The sequence below is a fragment of the Rousettus aegyptiacus genome, unplaced genomic scaffold, assembly GCF_014176215.1.
Source record: "Rousettus aegyptiacus isolate mRouAeg1 unplaced genomic scaffold, mRouAeg1.p scaffold_m13_p_13, whole genome shotgun sequence".
NCBI classification, from domain to species: Eukaryota; Metazoa; Chordata; class Mammalia; order Chiroptera; family Pteropodidae; genus Rousettus; species Rousettus aegyptiacus.
In genome coordinates, this window is record NW_023416288.1 from 63,121,462 (window position 1) to 63,139,097 (window position 17,636).

Below are 17,636 nucleotides of genomic sequence, written 5' to 3' on the forward strand. Positions count from 1 at the left end.
CTCAGATTCTCATGGACAGACAGGCCAGAAGAGACTGGAGTTGAGAAGCGAGCTAGAACGAGGGTGGGACAGACAAGGTGTCACAGTGGGACTGAGGAAGGCGGCAAAGAGCCTGAGGAGCAGGCAATGGTACCACTGGAACTGTACTGGGGTGTGAGCAATGCTGTCAGGCACTTGCTTCCCTGAGCACGAGGGAGGTGTGGGACCAGCAGATGGAGGGGCCTCCAGGAGCAGCCCCAGGGTGAGGTGGGAGTAGTAGAAAGTGGAGATGGCCAAGGAGGCTAAAAACGATCAGTGGAGTCTGTAGGGCAGTATCCAGGAGGTCAAAACGCCAATACAGCGGTTCTCAACCCTGTCAAACCCGAGTCCCCTTTTCACGACAAATGTAACATTCCTTTTACTATTCTGAAATAAAATTCAGTGATTATGATAAATCTATATACATTAGAAGTTGATATGCTACCCTATTGTAATATAAAGGGGAATAACTATAATTAAAATATATATTCCAATATATGCTTGTACATGACTCTTTTAAAAGTCATAAAGAAATCTAATCAGAAGCTGTACCCAGAATGCAATAGTTACAAAAAAAGCCCCATAAAAGTGTGTTGAATTGGCTACTTAAAAATGGTAAAACTCCACTATACATTGTTAAGTGGATCTCAAATAATCAATTGGGGTGGGGTGAAGTTAATGCGAAGTCAATTAAATTCCAAGGGTTAGCTTGCTCGGTCATGGGGCTGCGAGGTGCAGATTCAATCCATTGGAGTCTCAGCTGCGGTGCGGCGCCACCTAGTGGCAGTGGCAGGGGTCTGGCATGTGAGAGAATCTGGATTTCCAAGTGGCCTGGGCCCCTTGGCTTAGCAAAGAACTTGGGCTGAGCCTGCAACCAAAGGTGTCAGTGATGACAGCTGACAAGAATGGAAGGGCACGATGGGGACTGACGCCTGTGAGAAGAGACCCAGAGGCCATTGCCCTACTGCACTTTAAGAATCACCAGCTGCCCAAAGCTTATACCAGGCCGGTCAAGATTTTTCTTATCTGTGTAGTTCATAACAACAGCTCTCTCACATAATTGTGAGAATCACATTAGATTGTGGATGTGAAGAAGCTTTTAAAAATGCAAAGCATTTACAAATGGCATGTCCTGAGTATGTGTATGACAATCCCATACCACTAATTACCATATTCTTCTTGCGTCTAGATATGGCCCTTGAATGGCAGCAAGGACAGGGATTGATGTGACAGAAATTCCTTTCCTTCTTTGCGTAAGCCAGTTTGAAGACTTTAAGGGGCTAAAGTCAGTTTAGAAAAAAAGAAACTATCTATGTGTATTTCGTTATATGTCATGGAAACATAGTGTGTTTCCAGTTACTATGCAACTGTTAACATTCAAAAACACTCTTTCGTTTGGGGATAATTAAAAATTTTAGTAATGTTTAATTAAAAATCCATATCCCCAATAGGGAAATTGATTTATCCCAAGTTAGGCAGGAATAGGAGACAGAGGAAAAACCAGAACTGCCCCCTCTCAGAAAATCTCTACATTGTTGTATGTCTGATTGTTTCAAGTTATAGCTCCTGCGAGTGACCTTAGCCTTAATAACTCTAAATTTTTGTTTTACATCCTCGTTTTATGAAGCTTTACCACTTTCAGTGATTGTCTTCCTCTTTTGAAATCATAGCCTAAAATTTCTTAAAATTGACCCTTTGTGGGCTTTTTTTTTTAAGCGCGGTAAGGAAGACTTTATTGTCACGATGGATATAGGGACCACTGCGATGGAATCTTGCAGCAGGCGAGAGAGATTGGGCTCAACTCTGAGTGCGGCCTGAGCACAGGGGAATTTGAGGAGCGGGGTGGGAGCCAGTGGGTGGGAAACACTCAGAGGAGACGTTAGGGTGAGGGGGATTCTGGCTAAACAAACCTAATGGGGTTCCTGCTGGGATGAGACCTTTTATGTTTTGTTTTGTTTTCTAAATCAATGGCATGTGGTGCTGAGAGGTCGTTAGTGAACCTCTGGGTGCCCCCAGGAGCCAGGTCAGGACCCTCATGGCTACGAATTCAGTGTCCCCAGGTTTTCTGCTTCCTCTACCTCCTGTCTCATCAACACCACTAAAATCTTAATTGACCAATTGTGTATTATTTTGCTCAAGACTTAGAAGGATATTCGTGAAGCTTTACTCTTATCCCCATCACACATTTTAAGTGAGTCCGTCTTGGTATTAAACCTTTAGGACCTTTTCTCTGAACCCTATCTATCTCAGAAGGATTTTTTTTTTTCTATTTCAGAAACTTTAAGGTGCATTCCTGTTTTGGGGGGACTGTGTTTGCAAATGTCATGTCCTGGTGGGCGCTAATTGACTCTTGATAACAATGTTTTGTTTCTTTCCTTTTTTTAAATGGTGTATTTATTGGCCATCAAAAGGTTTACCAAACCCCTCATGTGGTGTTATTTTCATCTAAGAAATAGTCTCTGGTAAATCAGTTTCAGTGATAGGCAAAAGTTGTTCCTTGTTCCCAGTTTCTTCCCTCGTTTGGGGGGAGTGGGGGCAGCAATGTGGGGCAGCCAGAGCTGGCTATGGCAGACATGGATTTATTCAAAAACCTTTAATTGGGTGTTTAGTAGGACCAGGCACTGGAGGATACACAAACCAATAAAACACATGTGGTTGCCATGTTTGCCTAGGTAGCATTCACTTTTCTGAGAATAGTACCATGTTAATTAGACTTCACGGTTGTAAATACAGGAAATGACAGGCCAATTTAAGCCAAAGGGAATTTATTGCAAGATTATTGGGGGGGCGGGGCGTTGATAACAGGTAAAAGTTAAGGGAACCAGGCTTGAGGGATAGGCAGGAACCAAAAGAGAAGCAATAAGGTGAATGGAAGCCCAGCAACGGTCACAAAGCCAGAGCTCCCAGGTCAGGATGCTGTGCCCCCCAGCCCCACACACACACACGCCTTTGTGGGGATGAGCGACATCCTTGCTCAAGATATAAAATTCAGGAAGGAACATTCAGTTAGCTAAGTCCATTCAATGGACCTAAGGGGTAAGGGGAGGGAATAGTTACCAGAACTAGGAGAGAGAGTTGATCAGAATAGGCAGCCACGAGAGGGGTGGTAAAGGGACACAGCCAGCCTTACGCAACTACACAGGAGACAATAATCGCCTTGACCCCATTTTCCTCTCTCCCTCTGATTTCCTGCCTGGACATCCCACTGGCCGAACCCATTTGGAAACCATTAGTGTTTTCTAAGTTAGCTTCTAGATGTCTCTCACCAGCAGCAATAAGCCTCAGCTTATTTAATTGTAACATGCCAGGAGGAAATTTATTTTGATTTTATATTTATTAGAAGCAGGAAGAAACCCATGGACATTAGGGATCCTCTCAGCTCAGATGTTTTTTCCTACCTTAATCTCTCCAGGATTTACCACGCAGCCCAACTGAGGGGGCACAACGCGAGGGTGGCCCTGTTCCCTCCCCCTCCATCACTCTATTTCCTACAGTGTGAACCACAGGAAAGCAGGTGTGCCAGCCTTGATTTGCAGACCAGGTGGCTCAAACATCGTGCCAACCTTAATGGCTTTCTGTGTCTCCAAAACAGGGCTCGATATCTTTCCCATATCCTCTCTAAAGGCAGGTAACTTGTCCATGTCTTGTTCTCTCTAACATACCCAGCATCGAGCTCAGGGTCTGGAACCTATGAGGAGCTTGATAAATGCTTAATGAATGTTGTTGTCGTGTTTTCCAGGTAAATAGTCCCCACTTGTCTGGAGGTTGGCCAAAGTCCCTATCCTATCTCTCATATACACAGACATTATGTCTTCCAGTTTGCTTTACTTAGGTCCTGGGTAGGAAGAGTCACATCAGGACTTACCAGGATAGGCGGTCACCACCTTCCTTGCCAGAAGCCATGTCTTCATTAGCAACCAGAGTTTGCATGGCCCAGGGTGAGCTTGCATAGCTTTATGCTAACTCGGAGCTGGGCAGTAAAGACTCAATTTCCTGCTTGAGGTAGTGGGGCAACACAAAGGTATCTCCCAGTTGGTCACCATCATTCTCAGGATTTTTTTTTTAACTTTGGGCCTGGTGCAGCCCTGCCTCTGATTTCCCCTCTCTCTTTGAAAGAAGAAGTTGGATTTCTCCCCAGGCCCTTTCCTCTGCATTGCCTTTCTTGGCTTTGCTTGGCTGCTTTGGGATTTTAACTGAGCAGATGGGAAGTTTTTCCCACTTATTTTCCCAAGAAATGAGCTCCTGCTCCTAATTAGCCCTCCCCCACCCCTCCCTCAGCACAACCTACAACAATCAGGAACTCACTTGGAGGTTTATTGGTGGAAGTAGGAAAGCACCGTTTATAAACATCTTATTCCTCCCGCGATCACTTGGCCCACAGTGGGGAAACGGCATTCCCGGAGGTTGTAGCCAGTACACCGAGTAAAGCCAGGGAGGATCGTCCTGTTGGCTAGGTGTCAGGGACCCAACAAGTTCTCCCCCAGGGAACTGGCTACAGGAACATGCAAGAAGTACTCGTCTGGATCTTCTTGTTCCCAGAGGCTGTGGCTCAAGGCGGCTCTCATGGGTATATTCAAATTGACTGGCGATGCCACTGGGGAGGGGGTCTTGTTGTAGCTGTTGGAATCGTTGAGTTCAATGGCAGTGTCAGTGTTTCTGTTAGAACCCAGGAATTTCGAGGTCGTCAAAAGCAATAAAAGAAAAAGAAAGCATTGTTAAAAATCTAATTTAAAAACTGCTTTTTAATGATATCTTTTCTAGTGCCTTGAACACCGATGTGAATACGGAAATGACCATCAGTGACCATACATATATATGTTATTAGGATGGCATAGGGACTGGAGCCGAGGGCGAAGGAATGCCACCACTCCATCATTCTCTACGCGAAAAGGCAGAAGCAGCTGATTTTATCTCCCTTCTGAATGTTTACTTCAATACAGATATCCATTCAAATATGGAAACGACTGCTTCGTTTGTGCAGTTGACCAAAATTTGGCTGCTATACCAGGGGTCCCCCCACCCGGGAGATGCTGACCAGTACCCGTCCATGGCCTGTTAGGAACCCGGCAGCACAGCAGGAGGTGAGTGGCGGGCCAGCCAGCAAAGCTCCCCAGCGCTGGCATCACTGCCTCAGCTCCACCTCAGATCATTACGCATTAGATTCTCATAGGAGCACCGGCCCCTTGTGCCAAAAAGGTTGGGGACCTCTGCATACGACCTTCCTAAGATGGCAATAATGAGCAATCCACCATTCCACCCACAGCACAGGCATAAACACGGTTACCAGGCAAGTAGCAGGTAAAGAAAGCCCGTCACTTTCAAAAAGCCTGCCCTGCCACAGCCTGCTCCGTCCCCAGGTCATAAACGCCGCCACGCAGAGCCGACCCACGAGCCAGTTCAGAGGGCCGTCCTTTCCTCTGTGCTCGGGCATAAGCCTCGTAAAATCTGTCTGGACATTTTTCTGGGGTTTCTTCTCGCTTTCTATCTAGGGGAAACTCAAGACCCCCAACGCTGGTAACAGTATGATGTATCTAAGAATGACTTCAGTGGAGAATGCCAAACAAGAGAGAAACTGGAGCGAAGGCCTGCCCTGCTGAAGTGGACCAGACAGCCCGTCAAAGCCTAAGCACCGCTTTCATGTGTTAGGACTCAAAGGCAAAATCTGAACCCACTGGGGTCTGCTCGCTGCCCACCACCACGTTCCTGGAGTCAGCATTATTGCGAAGAAAATCTTAAGACAGTTCTCCAAAAACAATAACAACTTTTTAAAAATCACAACTACCCAGTGTGTCTAGAAAAACATACGGTGTGACTAAAACTTTTTAAAATCTTGATTCCAAGTGAAATACCTACTTATTTTAAATGAAAACATATAGAAATTACAAAAAAGCATCAAAAAGAGAATAAAAATCACTCACATCATAACTATTCAAAGATAAATGCAGTGAGTTTTTTAAGTAAAAATAATTTTAGACTGATTTAGCTAGAGACTAGTAATGTGGGTGAATAATCTAAAAATTTTTTTGCTACAAAACATCTAGAAATGCTGGAAAAAAATATAATCAACAAAATTTTAAATGCATTGTTGAACTCACAAAACATAAAGAAAAATCCCAGGGGCCAAAAATTAAAGGCCAGCAGAGTGTGAGCTGAAGCCGGGGCTGCCTGAGGGACTTGCCAGGCTCGGTAACCCAGAGCCTGGGTTTCACGCCACGTGACACAGGAGATGAAGTCTTGGCCCTGAGCTAGGGGGGAAGTTAACTGAAATATTTGCATAAATCCAAAAATTTGGGAGCTATCTTCTTGGTCAAAGGGTACACTAGAAAGAAATCCACCAGTTTCACGAGCTCATCTATATTAACCTGGATTCTGGGTCAAAAGGAAAGTCTCTTTTGAAAATTATCTTTGGACCTGTCTGCATTCTGGTTGGAGGTCTGACACATGGTCCCAGAACTCCCAAGCTGAGAAGCCAATATAAAAAATTTCTCCAGAGCCAATAATAATATCTCAGAGGCACCTGACAGAAGCAAACTTACCATGGTTCTTTGGTGTTAAACCCAACCTCCCTCCAGTTTAGGTCAACATGAGTCCCACAGATAAAGGCATGTTAGTGATAATCTCATGATTAAAAAAAAAAAAAAAAAAAAAAAAAAGACAGCGGCAGACAGCTCCAAGACCTTCTTGGTATCGGTATCTGTGTGAGAGGAAGCAGAGAGGCAACGGGCATCCCATGCACCTGAAAGCAGGAACGTTCCTAAATCTCCCACAGGTTCTCAGTGGAAACAATTAGAACACTCTTTCTTATAGGACAGCCTCACACTAGGGGAAAACCACTGGAAATGGAATCCAAATCGAGTAGGATGGGAACAACAGAAGCAAAGGAAAAAGAAATGTCAGCTAAAGATAGGAGAGGAACACTGCCCGGGGATCTTAAAAAGTCAAGGTCATGAACTTCACAAAAATGACACAAGAGAGAGCTGTAGAGCCAAAACTAGAAAGCTACTGGGATCCATCTCTTTGACCCAAAGGCTGAGAAAATGATTTCACATAAAAAACAAATGAACAAACAACAAAAAAAACCCCAAATACCAGAAAAGAATCATAATCAAAGCCCATGGCAAAGTTATATAAGGAAAAAAAGGACGTGAAACATAATAAAATCTTATGATGAAAGCACACTAAAAAAGATGTGCTTGTAGTAAAACAAATGAAAACTGCAACTTAGCATTTGAAAATGAGTTAAAAGAAATTAAGAAAATGACAGAAAATATGAAAGAACCACATAAGTCAGAATTTAAAAAATTTATAAATGTGGTAATAAAACTGAAAAAAAGAATTAAATGCTTAAAATTTTTTTAAGAATTAGACATTTTTAAAAAACAGTTATTTCTACAGCAAAGCCTCAACCAGGAAGAACAAGAGCAAACAAACAAAGTAGATAATTCCTAAGGAGAAATGGAAGGATATAAGAGGAAATTTATTAGAAAGGCAAAGATGATCTAACATACAAATAATAAGAGTACCCGAAGAAGAAAATTTTATATTACAATTCAAGAAAACGCTCTTGAAATTAGAAAGAAAGAAAGGAAAAAGGACAGGAAAGTACATATAAAGTTACATCATCACAACCTGGGAGAATTGAACTGACATGACCACCACTGGACCACTGCCCCCCAACCCCACGCCATGAGACTGAAAGCACTGAGAGAAAGTACATCTGAAGGGTCTTTTGTTTGGTGCTGCTGCCTGTTTCCTCTCAAACTGAAAGAGAGGAGCTTCCTGGGACCGTCCCAAGAGCTTCAGCTGTGGTGTCTGGGAGCTGGGAAACCCAATAGGTGGAGGCACACTCCCTGCCCAGGAAACATGGAGGGCGGGAGAGATGGGAGAGTAGGTGTCTTTGGTAGTGGACTGAGTGGGGGTTGCCTCTGTGTCCACGAGGCACGGTCCTCCTCTTCAGTGGCCAGTCAAAATCTGAGAGGACATTTCCTGAGGACCAGATGTAGACTATACCAGAGAGAAAGAGAGAAAGAGAGAGAGAAAGGGAGAGAGAGAGAGAGAAAAAAAGAGAGAGAGAGAGAGAGAAAGAGAGAGAGAGAGAGAGAGAGAGAGAATGAGAGAGCGAGAGAGCATGAGCATGTGCCGGCCTGGAGCCATTGTAAATCCTATCCAAGAGATTCCCTTAGAGCAGGGGTGCCCAACCCCCAGACATGACAGGTACCAGTCCACGGTCTGTTAGGAATGGGGCTGCACTTCAGGAGGTGAGCGGCAGGCAAGAAAGCAAAGCTTCACCTGTATTTGCATCCGCTCCCCAGCGCTAGTCACCGCTTCTGCTCCACCTGAGATCATCAGGCATTAGATTCTCATAGGAGCGCTGGTCCCCTGGTTGGGGGCAACTGCCTTAGAGTGGAATCTGACAGCTAGTAGCCTAAGTGGCACAGACCCCTGCAGAAACAGGGCCTGAGAGGTTGGTGACCAAATGAAAGGAAGGTGTCAAGCATCACCAGAGTTGCAGTCATAGGAACCAGGTAGGGGACTTCAAAGAACCCAAGAAATCTCCTAAGATGAAATGTCAGCTTTAAAATCAGGAAACAGAAGGAGAAGAGGAGTGATAACCCAGTCCCCACTATGAAGAGTCATCTTAACGTGGGACCGGGCTGAGGGAAGGGAAGAGATGTGATCAGGTCAGAGTTTAGATCATTTTTAGCCACTGAACATTTTAATTTCAGAACTGAAGCTGCGTTGGCTATTTAAAGGGACTATAGGCCCTTTTATATTCTAAGAGGGAGTCCATGTGTTATGGAGCCTTCCCAGAGAACCAGATTTTACCCAGAGGCAAGAGGAAAATTTCTCCCACTGACAAATTATAAAAGGAAGACAAAAATAAATTTACATTTGATAACTCCCTACGAGTTGTACTTGCTGAACATATTGGCTGTACAGTCTTGCTTTAGGTGTCTATCACTCATTACAGGAAGAGTCTAACACAATTACTCAGTAAATCAGAAAAATCTTGGAGCCAGCAGCGGTCTCCCCTTTGAGTTACTGTTTTCTCTATTTTACAGAAGAGACTGGTGAGGCAAAGAGAACTCGAGATTGTCTTGCCCAGGGGACCCTTGTGAGTTGGAATTGGAGATAGTCAATGTCTAATTCCATGAGCCTTTATTAGCTTACTCTTCTTCGAATTCATTTACTCATCTACTGAGCATCTTCCATATGAAAACACTAGGGCTTTCCTAGAATATTCAAATCAATCAGCCACAGATCTTGTTTTTCAAGGACAGGTTTACAATAATGTTGAGGTGAAAGTCACATGCATAACTGTTTAGAATAAAAAATGTCACTGACCCTCCCCCCGCCGCCCCCCACATACACACCCCCACACAGCTCTATGCCGCAGGAAGTGCCAGAGACACCTGCCCTGAGGACCCACCTTTCTGTTGCGAGCTGGGACCTCCTTGAGAAATCAGAGAAACTGCCGCTGGTCTTCTCAGCTGCCAACAGCATGAAGTTTTCACTGGGCTGGGTGGATAACAGGAGGCTGCTTTCAGACTGGATGGAGAAATTTACAGTCAGATGACCAGGTCTGCTCCTTGATAGATCTTGGCCTCCTCAGGCCAGAACCTTGAAGAAACTCACTTGAGTCTTCCAGCCTAGCCCTGGAAACCTGTTCCTTAAACACTAAGCCCCCAGAATCATCAGACAAATGGGGCCCCTGGCAGAATGATCTGTTCTCCCCGATGGCCTGCTGTGGCTACTCTTCCCAGAGCACCACATCTGAACATTAAGAACCAGGGCTGCAGAACTGTAAAAGCTGACTTTTGAAGTCGGTGATGGCATACCTCAAGCACATAACTTAAATGAGAGGAGGAAAGAGTTTTAGAGTCTGAAAGCGGAAGATTTTAGGCGAACCGTATATCAAGAAATTCCTTCCTGTGCTTCTACCCTAAGTGGGTCCTGGGAAAGCCTTCTGTGTGTCAAGGGTAACAAAAAAAAAAAAAAAAAAAAAAAAGCCTTAAATAAACTGATTGGGAAAAGCAAATCTTTGGGGGAAGTACTCACAAACACTTGTGATTAAAAGGTGAAAATCTTGATGTATATAAAAAGCTTCATTTTATAAATCAATATAAAAAAACGCAAGGCTGCCGATAGAAAAATGACCAAAGAACACAACGGACAGTGCAAAAAGAAATAAAAATGTAACAATGTTCAGTCTCATTGAAAATCAGAGAGATGCCACTTTTTAACCTATCATTATTAGAAAATTTATTTAAATTTATACTTCTCAATTGTGACAAGGGTGCAGTGATATAGACACATATTATTGAAGAGAGTATAACTTGGTATGAAATTTTCAGAAATAACCTAGCAATATGTAGCAAGAATCTTAGAAATGTTTATACTTTTTGAAGTCTACTTCTAAAATTTTATTGAGAAAACAATCGAAACTGTGACAGTACATATAAAAACAAATGCTGGTTTTAGCATTATTTACAATAATGAAAAGTTAGAAACAACTCTAAATGTCTGTTATGAGGAGAATGGTGAAGTAAATTTTAATTCATTCATATAACTGAATAGCATAAAATTATCAAAATGATGTGCACAAAGAGCTTTTGAAAGAAATGGAAAAATGCTCATGATATAATCTAAACTGCTAAAAAGGAACATTCAGAAATGTGTATATATTTTATGTCCTCAAATATATAAATTAAAAATCATCTTAAAAATAAACAGTAGAAGTAAACATGCCCAAATGTTCCAAGTGATTGCTTGGGGCTGAAAAGAAATGGGGGTCATTTTTCTGTAGTTTTCTGATTTTGTTCAGTGAGAATTATTCCTTTATAATACTGGGGGGGGGGAAACCAGCAGTAAAAAATAAAACAATTTTTAAGTAAGTTGTTTATAGCTTTTCTTAAGGAAACCAATTTGCTTTTATGTTCATAGACCTCAACTTGGTGTGTGCATATTACAGACCCTTGAAAATGAAGTCTGCTCATCTGCGCATGACATTAGACTTTAATATGTGCCTCCAATGCCTCTGCCCCCCAGCCCTGACTCCATAGATCTCGGTGAGAGGGCCTCACTTACTATTGTTTCGGTGGAGCTGCAGGACATCTTGGGCACCAGGCAGTGAGTGAATTGGATTCTTGGGTCTTTGGTGGTGATGGACAGACCTTTCTGCAGAATTTTCACCAAGCGGATCCAGAATTGAAACACGGCTTCTGGGTGTTTTTCGTGGAGCCTCAGGTAGTAGATCTTTTCGGTCACTGTCCTAACCCTCAGGATGCGTTGGAGCCGGTCATAGATTTGTAGCTCCACATACTTCAGGGGGAGAATCCTGGACACAATTAGGAAATTCCCCTCGTGGAGGAGCCCAGGATTTGAATCAACCTCTCTGGTGCCTACTAGAGCTTGGTTTGACCTCACCTGGCTGCCACCTCTCTTTGGGGGATGCCCACAGGAGGGAGCATGTGATCTGAGGAGGGAATCATTACTAAGTTGACTCTGCTCTGATTTTCAAGGCCTTAGTTATTACGGAATCTGCCCACATCGATAATAATAGCCGATAGTTGGGAGTATAATACCTCATTTAACCCTCACAAAAATTCTTTGATGGAGGAAAGATAAGTATCACTAATTCCATTTTATACATTTTGAAACTGAGGCTCAGAGAAGCTAAGTGATTTGCCTAAATTTAGAACTTCTTAAGTAGGAGGAACCAGATATAAGGTTCTCTGATTCCATTTCCAGGTCCCCTTCTTTCTGTATCCTGACTGGATTGAAAGAGTGAAGAGAAGAATGGATGTCTCCTATACATTTAGGATTTTTTTTCAATCACAGAACTTTATAATCTCATTTGACTTTCATATCCCTTACTCTTAAAAAAAAAAAAAAAACACCCTTAGTCTATATTGACCAAAAAAAAAAAAAAAAAGGAAGCCAAGATCCTCAAAAACTAGGCTGAAACAGAGACTGGTGCTCTATCCACAGTGCCAAGCACAGTGTTTGGTACATATAGATGCTAAATAAAGATTTGTTAAATAAATGAATGAGATTCTACATAATTTATATACCAAACAACATGGTCCTGTCTAGCTGTGAAACAAAGCAGTTGGTCATCCCTCCCCTTCTGGTCCCTCCCTGAAGCCTTTCTTTACCTGCTGAGGTTGACGACTGGGGCATGACCAGGTGTGCTCCAGGTGGAAAACTGACCCTGGGGCCAGGTGACATTGGCCATCAGGAGGACGTTGGGGAGTGGCAATGAGGGCACAGAGGAGGTCACGCCAAGGATCACGGTCGTCAACCCTTCATAGACATCCATCCAGTTCCCGGGCTTAGTGACCTAGAAGTCAGCCCCAGGTATGTGGGTCAGAGAAGCAGAAGACAAAGGTAGGAGGATACAGATGCTAGAAAGGGGCACTTCCACTTGGTGACAAGCCTGGAGCACCTGAGCTTCTCACACGTGTGCGGGACACTGGACAGGCCATGACCTGCATCCATCCTTTGTGTGGGTCTCCCCAAATAGACAAGCTCATTGGCAATAGAAATACTAATTCTTCTCCATGTCCTCAGCATTATTTAACTTTAAAAGGATGCACTGGTAAAGAGAAGAAAGAAAGAAAAAAAAAGAAAAGAAAGGAAAGGAAAAAAAGAGGGGAAGGAAGGAAGGAAGGGAGGGAGGAAGGAAGGAAGGAAGGAAGGAAGGAAGGAAGGAAGGAAGGAAGGAAGGAAAGAGAGAGGGAGAGAAAGAAAGAAAGAAAGAAAGAAAGAAAGAAAGAAAGAAAGAAAGAAAGAAAGAAAGAAAGAAAGATTTTATTCCTTTATCCCAGGGTAGAAGCCAGCACAGATTTCTAATGGAGATTAGAAATCTAAGGAAGATTGTGAGAATAAAGTTTCAGAAGGGGAAGAGAGTGAGGAAAGAGCTGTTTAATGGGGAAGACCTAAGCAGCCTAGCTAGAGAGAAGTTTGGGGAGCTTCCTCTAAGATGACAGAGGACCCGGCCCATTGCTGGGTCTTGAGTGTTTTCTTGCAATGCCTGGGGCTATGGCAAGACAAGGAGACTAGATGCCTGGCACTGGGGCACAATGTCTCAGCTAAGACACCCCCACCTCACTATCCAGGGCGGATAGAGGAGCATCTGTAAGGAACTACAGGGACCAGTGTAAGGAACATTTGAGGGGTGACCCCCTATGTCATCAAGACCAGAAGGCTTTCTCCCAATGTTCTAGACTTTGTCAGACCATTGGGACCATTTCGCAGCCTATGATGGGACTGGGGACACAGGGAAAGCCCCAGGAATGACTGAAATTTAAGTTCCCACAAATCTGACCAGATGATGCTTCAAAAAAGGTGAATTTTTATTTTGGAAAAAAAAAAAGTGACATTTCTTGGAGCCCATGTTGTGGAATGAAACTCATATCCACTTCAAAACAGAGGGCTGCACACACTGCGAGGAAGCGCTAAACGCATGCTCGTGGGTGATGCTGCTCGGAGGCCATGGTGGTGATGGTGATGCTGAGGAGAGGGGAGAGAGAGGGCAACCTAACTATGTGGGTTGGAGCATTTCGAGTCAACTCGAAGTCAGCGTCAGCAGGCGGGCTTCCCTCACCCGGCACAGTCTGAGTTTCCTTGGTGTTCATCCAAAGAATCTAAACAGTCTCATCATCAGGCTAAAGAGAACATCTTAGGAGAATAAACCTGTTGCCAAAACATCACACCTGAATAGAAATGACTAGAATTTGGAATCTCAGGTCTGGAGTACCATGTTACTGCTCCTTCTTCACTGAGAGTGTGTTAGGAATGAGCAAACCCTACGGGTTGCCAGCTGAGCACCCCGCCGCGCAGCTCCCTGGGGCAGCTCAGGGACCATGGAGCACCCAGAGTCATGAAGCAGCTCCCTGAAATCTGGGGGGGGGGGGGGGTGGCTTCATCAGAGAGCAGCTCACTGCTCTGTGACAAAATCTCTTGATTATGTCCAATACCATCTCAAATTGTTCCCACTCTCTCTCCTCTATCCAAAAGGCTTTTGATCCCATCACATGGATTCGTGACTGCAGACCCTCCCTGTGCATTCCAGCCTCCTGCCTTCACCCAGGTACGTGTAGTCCCTCTACCTGGAATGTCCTTCCCTGCTCTTATCAACATCTCAGCATTAGCTCAAAGAATGGCTTAAGACTCCACCTTCTGGGAAGCCTGTTTCAACTGTCTAAGTTCAGAGAGAGTGCTATGAGCTCCCTGAGCCCTGCTTTCTGTGCTCATGCTTTGGTCCAAACCGTTCTTAGACAGTTACTCTTTTATAACATGCTCTTGAAACCTACAAATTCAGAAGCTTCTTGACCAGGGACACTATCTGACCTCTCTTTGCCTCTCCGGCCCCACACACGGCTTGGTTATACCATACCTGCAAAGGGGCACAGGTTCCGGCCAGACTAGAGGGAGGTGGCCAGCACCTCAGGAAGATGTCATGTGTATTAAAATGATGGTCCAACACTCCCAGTAGCTCCATGTTTCCCAGGCCACAAATGCTAACTCCCATAGGTCACATCACCACCTTTCTGGGATGGTAGAATCTGGGAAATTTATCCAAGGGTCTTGCTCTCAAAGAAGTCTGTTTCTAATCTATCCCAGAGAGAGGAGGTGGGATTTCAGAATGGGAATTTTGACAGTCACCTTCATCCCCTCCAAACAGGCATTTTGGACAAGTGGCCCCAGGAGGGTACCTATGGACCCCTTCTAAAGAGTAAGCTACTCTCTCCCTTTGCAGGGTATAATTCTATTTCCTTAAAGTATATGGCCCACAGGGAGCCCCTTGACACTGTAGGCACAAACAGGTGAACCTGAGACCCAGACCCTCTGGTTTCTCTAGCCAGAGTGGATTTCTCCCCCCGCTACCCCACAGGGTTTCAAAAGGCCATAGTACTTTTGAACCAACCCCAGGAACAGACTTTGGAAAGGGAAAGAGAGCTGGCTCCGAGTTGCCCCAGGGTACCTGGATAAAGTTGCTTTCAAACACTGCCGAGTCAGAGAACAAGTTGAATTCTGGAGAATGAATCAGTTTACAAAGAAGGCCATCTTCCACCCCAAGTTCCACTCCAGGGCCTGGTTCCCTGACCTCAGGTGGGAGGCCCCTAATTTTACTCATTGGTTCTTGGGAAGAATGGGCTGGGGAACATCCCTGGGGCTCCACGCAGACCCAGCCCAACTCCAAGGTGTTAGTGTGACCACTGGCCCCGGGCCTCCACAGCTCCACCTCCCCTCCTGACTGATGGGCTGTCCGGGCTGGGGAGGGCCCGCCGGCTCACAATGGCAGGAGTGACATCAAGGAAGGTGATGGCAACAACAGGAAAGGAAAAAAAGAAGAGGAAAGAAGGATTAGAGAGTTAGAGAGGAGCAAAGCTTTTCTCTCCCTTTTCTACTCTCTAAAAACCAGCAGCAATGAAGCCTATTTCATTTTCTCACTCAATCTCACCCATAAACATGAAGAAAATGACTCTCCCAAGGTTACGCCAAGACAGCAGAGAGCTGGCTAGAAGAGCAAGGAAGGCTCTTGGGATATCCACAGCCTTCGATCCTCCCCCTCACAGTGAAGCCTCTCCCAAAGAGTCTCTGTGTGACTTGTGCCCACATAAGAAATACCTTGGGGGTGAAAGAGCTCATTATTGACATATTTTGTTATGCTGCATTTTGAAGGATCCTGGGGGAAAAAAAAATCATGTTGAAGAAAGGGATGCATACTGGGAATCGACAGCTGATTAGGTCAAGGATATTGTTGTAAGTCACTGAGTTTCCTTCTGCTTCCTCTGTAGTAAAATGAAAAGATGGCACCAGAGTTAAGGCCTCAAGCTAAAATCAGTAGAGATTTAAAAATCATACTTGGAGTTTTTAAAGATGCTCTGTGTAGGTCCATCTCCATGCCCTTGCTTGCTCTTTGCTCCACTGGGAAACTCTTTCCTAACTTAACCATCTATTAACTTTTAAAAATTCAGATCCTCTAAGAAGCTTTTCCTTAACATCTACCTCCTGCCCGCCCACAAATAACTTTGTACCCACTGTCCTGTACGTGTATTTCTATAACAGAACAATGAAACATTATTTGTTGATATGCTTCTCCTACTACAATCTTATGTATATTATCTGAGATAGTTATGAGATCTGTTAATGCCTGACACCAAGAAGGTGCTATAAGCAATGTACCAGTCAGGATAGGCCAAGTTATGCTGCAGTAACAAAAGACCCCAAACCTTGACACAGCAAAGGTTTATCTCTCTGCGTGTTCATCAGGATCAGTTGATTAGTAGGCTCCACAGCACACCTATTCCAGGACCTACACTAATGGAACAGTTCCATTTGGAGCACTGTTGCTCACTGCAGTAAAAGGAAAAGGAGTTTTAGAGGTTTTTCGACCAGTGTGTAAATGCTCTAAGAACTGACATAAGTCACTTCTACTCACAACTCACTGGCCAGAACTAATTCACAGCCCCATCTAACTCCAACCCTTCAAGAAGTGCAATTCTATCACATGCCCGGAAGGCAAGGGCAAAAATATTTGGAGTAACTTAATGACTACCATTAATGACCTAATCAATAAGCATTCAGCTCAGCATCCCTCCTGCAGATGGAATACATTCACTATGCCTTCCCCAAGGGAGACAACACAAGAATTCTCTTTAGCCACATCAAATTCAAATTCAAGAACCTCTGAGTGATGCACAATAGTTGCTATACCAATTTCAGACATGACTTGAGGTGGAGATCTATAAATTGAAAAGACAAGCCATGTGCCCCCACGCATCAAGTATATAATGGTGGACAGGATAAATTCAATAAGGGGAAAGGAGGAAGAATGGGAGGCACAGCAGGCCAGTGATTATGATATTCCACCAAGCAGGTATGATGGTCAAAGAGAATTCCATTGAATAGGCCCCATACCGCTTCCTGGCAGGGCATCCTTCAGGAATTGTTTTAAGCCACTGAGATTTTAGCGTTGTTGCTGCAGTGTAACCTAACAATGTGTCCTTGACCGGTATGGAGATTGGAATCTAGGGGTCAGTGTTGCACATTTAAAAAAACTAAAAACCTTGGTCTGTGTGACATTGACTTATTTGGAAGGCAGCATAGAGATCTTACCGGAGGCGGGATGGCAACCCATGTTATAGGGTGGCAGAGTATTTGGTAAAACTGTTGCTTATGGAAGACATACCTTAATCTAATCTATCTTATGACTTAAGAGAGTCGAAGAACAGAATTTTGCAGCCATGAATTGAATATTGTTGGTTTCCATTCACAAAGCACCACAAGATAGGCTAAGAGGAAAACTGGTTGGCTCGTAAGCGGGTGTAAGGGATCTAGAGAGACACAGAAATCGGTGAGCTTACATGGTTCACAGAGGCCACTGCTTCTCATCTCTAAGAGGTAATGAATAAAATTGAAAAATGTTTGGAATGTCAAACACCAATTCAAATTCAGCTTTGTCGGTTGGGTGACTGGTTTGCCTAGTCCTGCATCCCAGGAAATCTCCCTGCCAGGCAACCAGGGGCATTTGGTCACCCTACTCACAGGAAAGGTCAAAACAACGGTACAGCCATCGCATCTGCAGTTGAAACCTCCAAGCAGGTTAA

The 17,636-nt window shown here is 44.1% G+C and overlaps 1 protein-coding gene across 1 annotated transcript; it reads right to left on the reverse strand.

Moving 5' to 3' along the window:
* Positions 1-4,375: 4,375 nt before the first annotated feature.
* FAM71F2 (family with sequence similarity 71 member F2) lies at positions 4,376-15,257 on the reverse strand. The gene is made up of 5 exons (XM_016148640.2): positions 15,008-15,257; positions 12,177-12,361; positions 11,107-11,356; positions 9,449-9,567; positions 4,376-4,674 (listed from the first exon to the last, which is right to left on the reverse strand). Exons 1-5 carry the CDS (start codon positions 15,158-15,160, stop codon positions 4,476-4,478), a joined length of 906 nt encoding a protein of 301 aa, XP_016004126.1. The 5' UTR covers positions 15,161-15,257; the 3' UTR covers positions 4,376-4,475.
* Positions 15,258-17,636: the final 2,379 nt, after the last annotated feature.

Excerpts from the sequence above, each read along its gene's own strand:
- FAM71F2 (XM_016148640.2), bottom strand. The coding sequence starts at position 15,160 with ATGAGTAAAATTAGGGGCCTCCCACCTGAGGTCAGGGAACCAGGCCCT. Across the intron at positions 12,362-15,007 it reads TTGAAAGCAACTTTATCCAG|GTCACTAAGCCCGGGAACTG; the intron begins GTACCCTGGGGC and ends GCTGACTTCTAG. Across the intron at positions 11,357-12,176 it reads CCAGTCGTCAACCTCAGCAG|GATTCTCCCCCTGAAGTATG; the intron begins GTAAAGAAAGGC and ends AATTGTGTCCAG.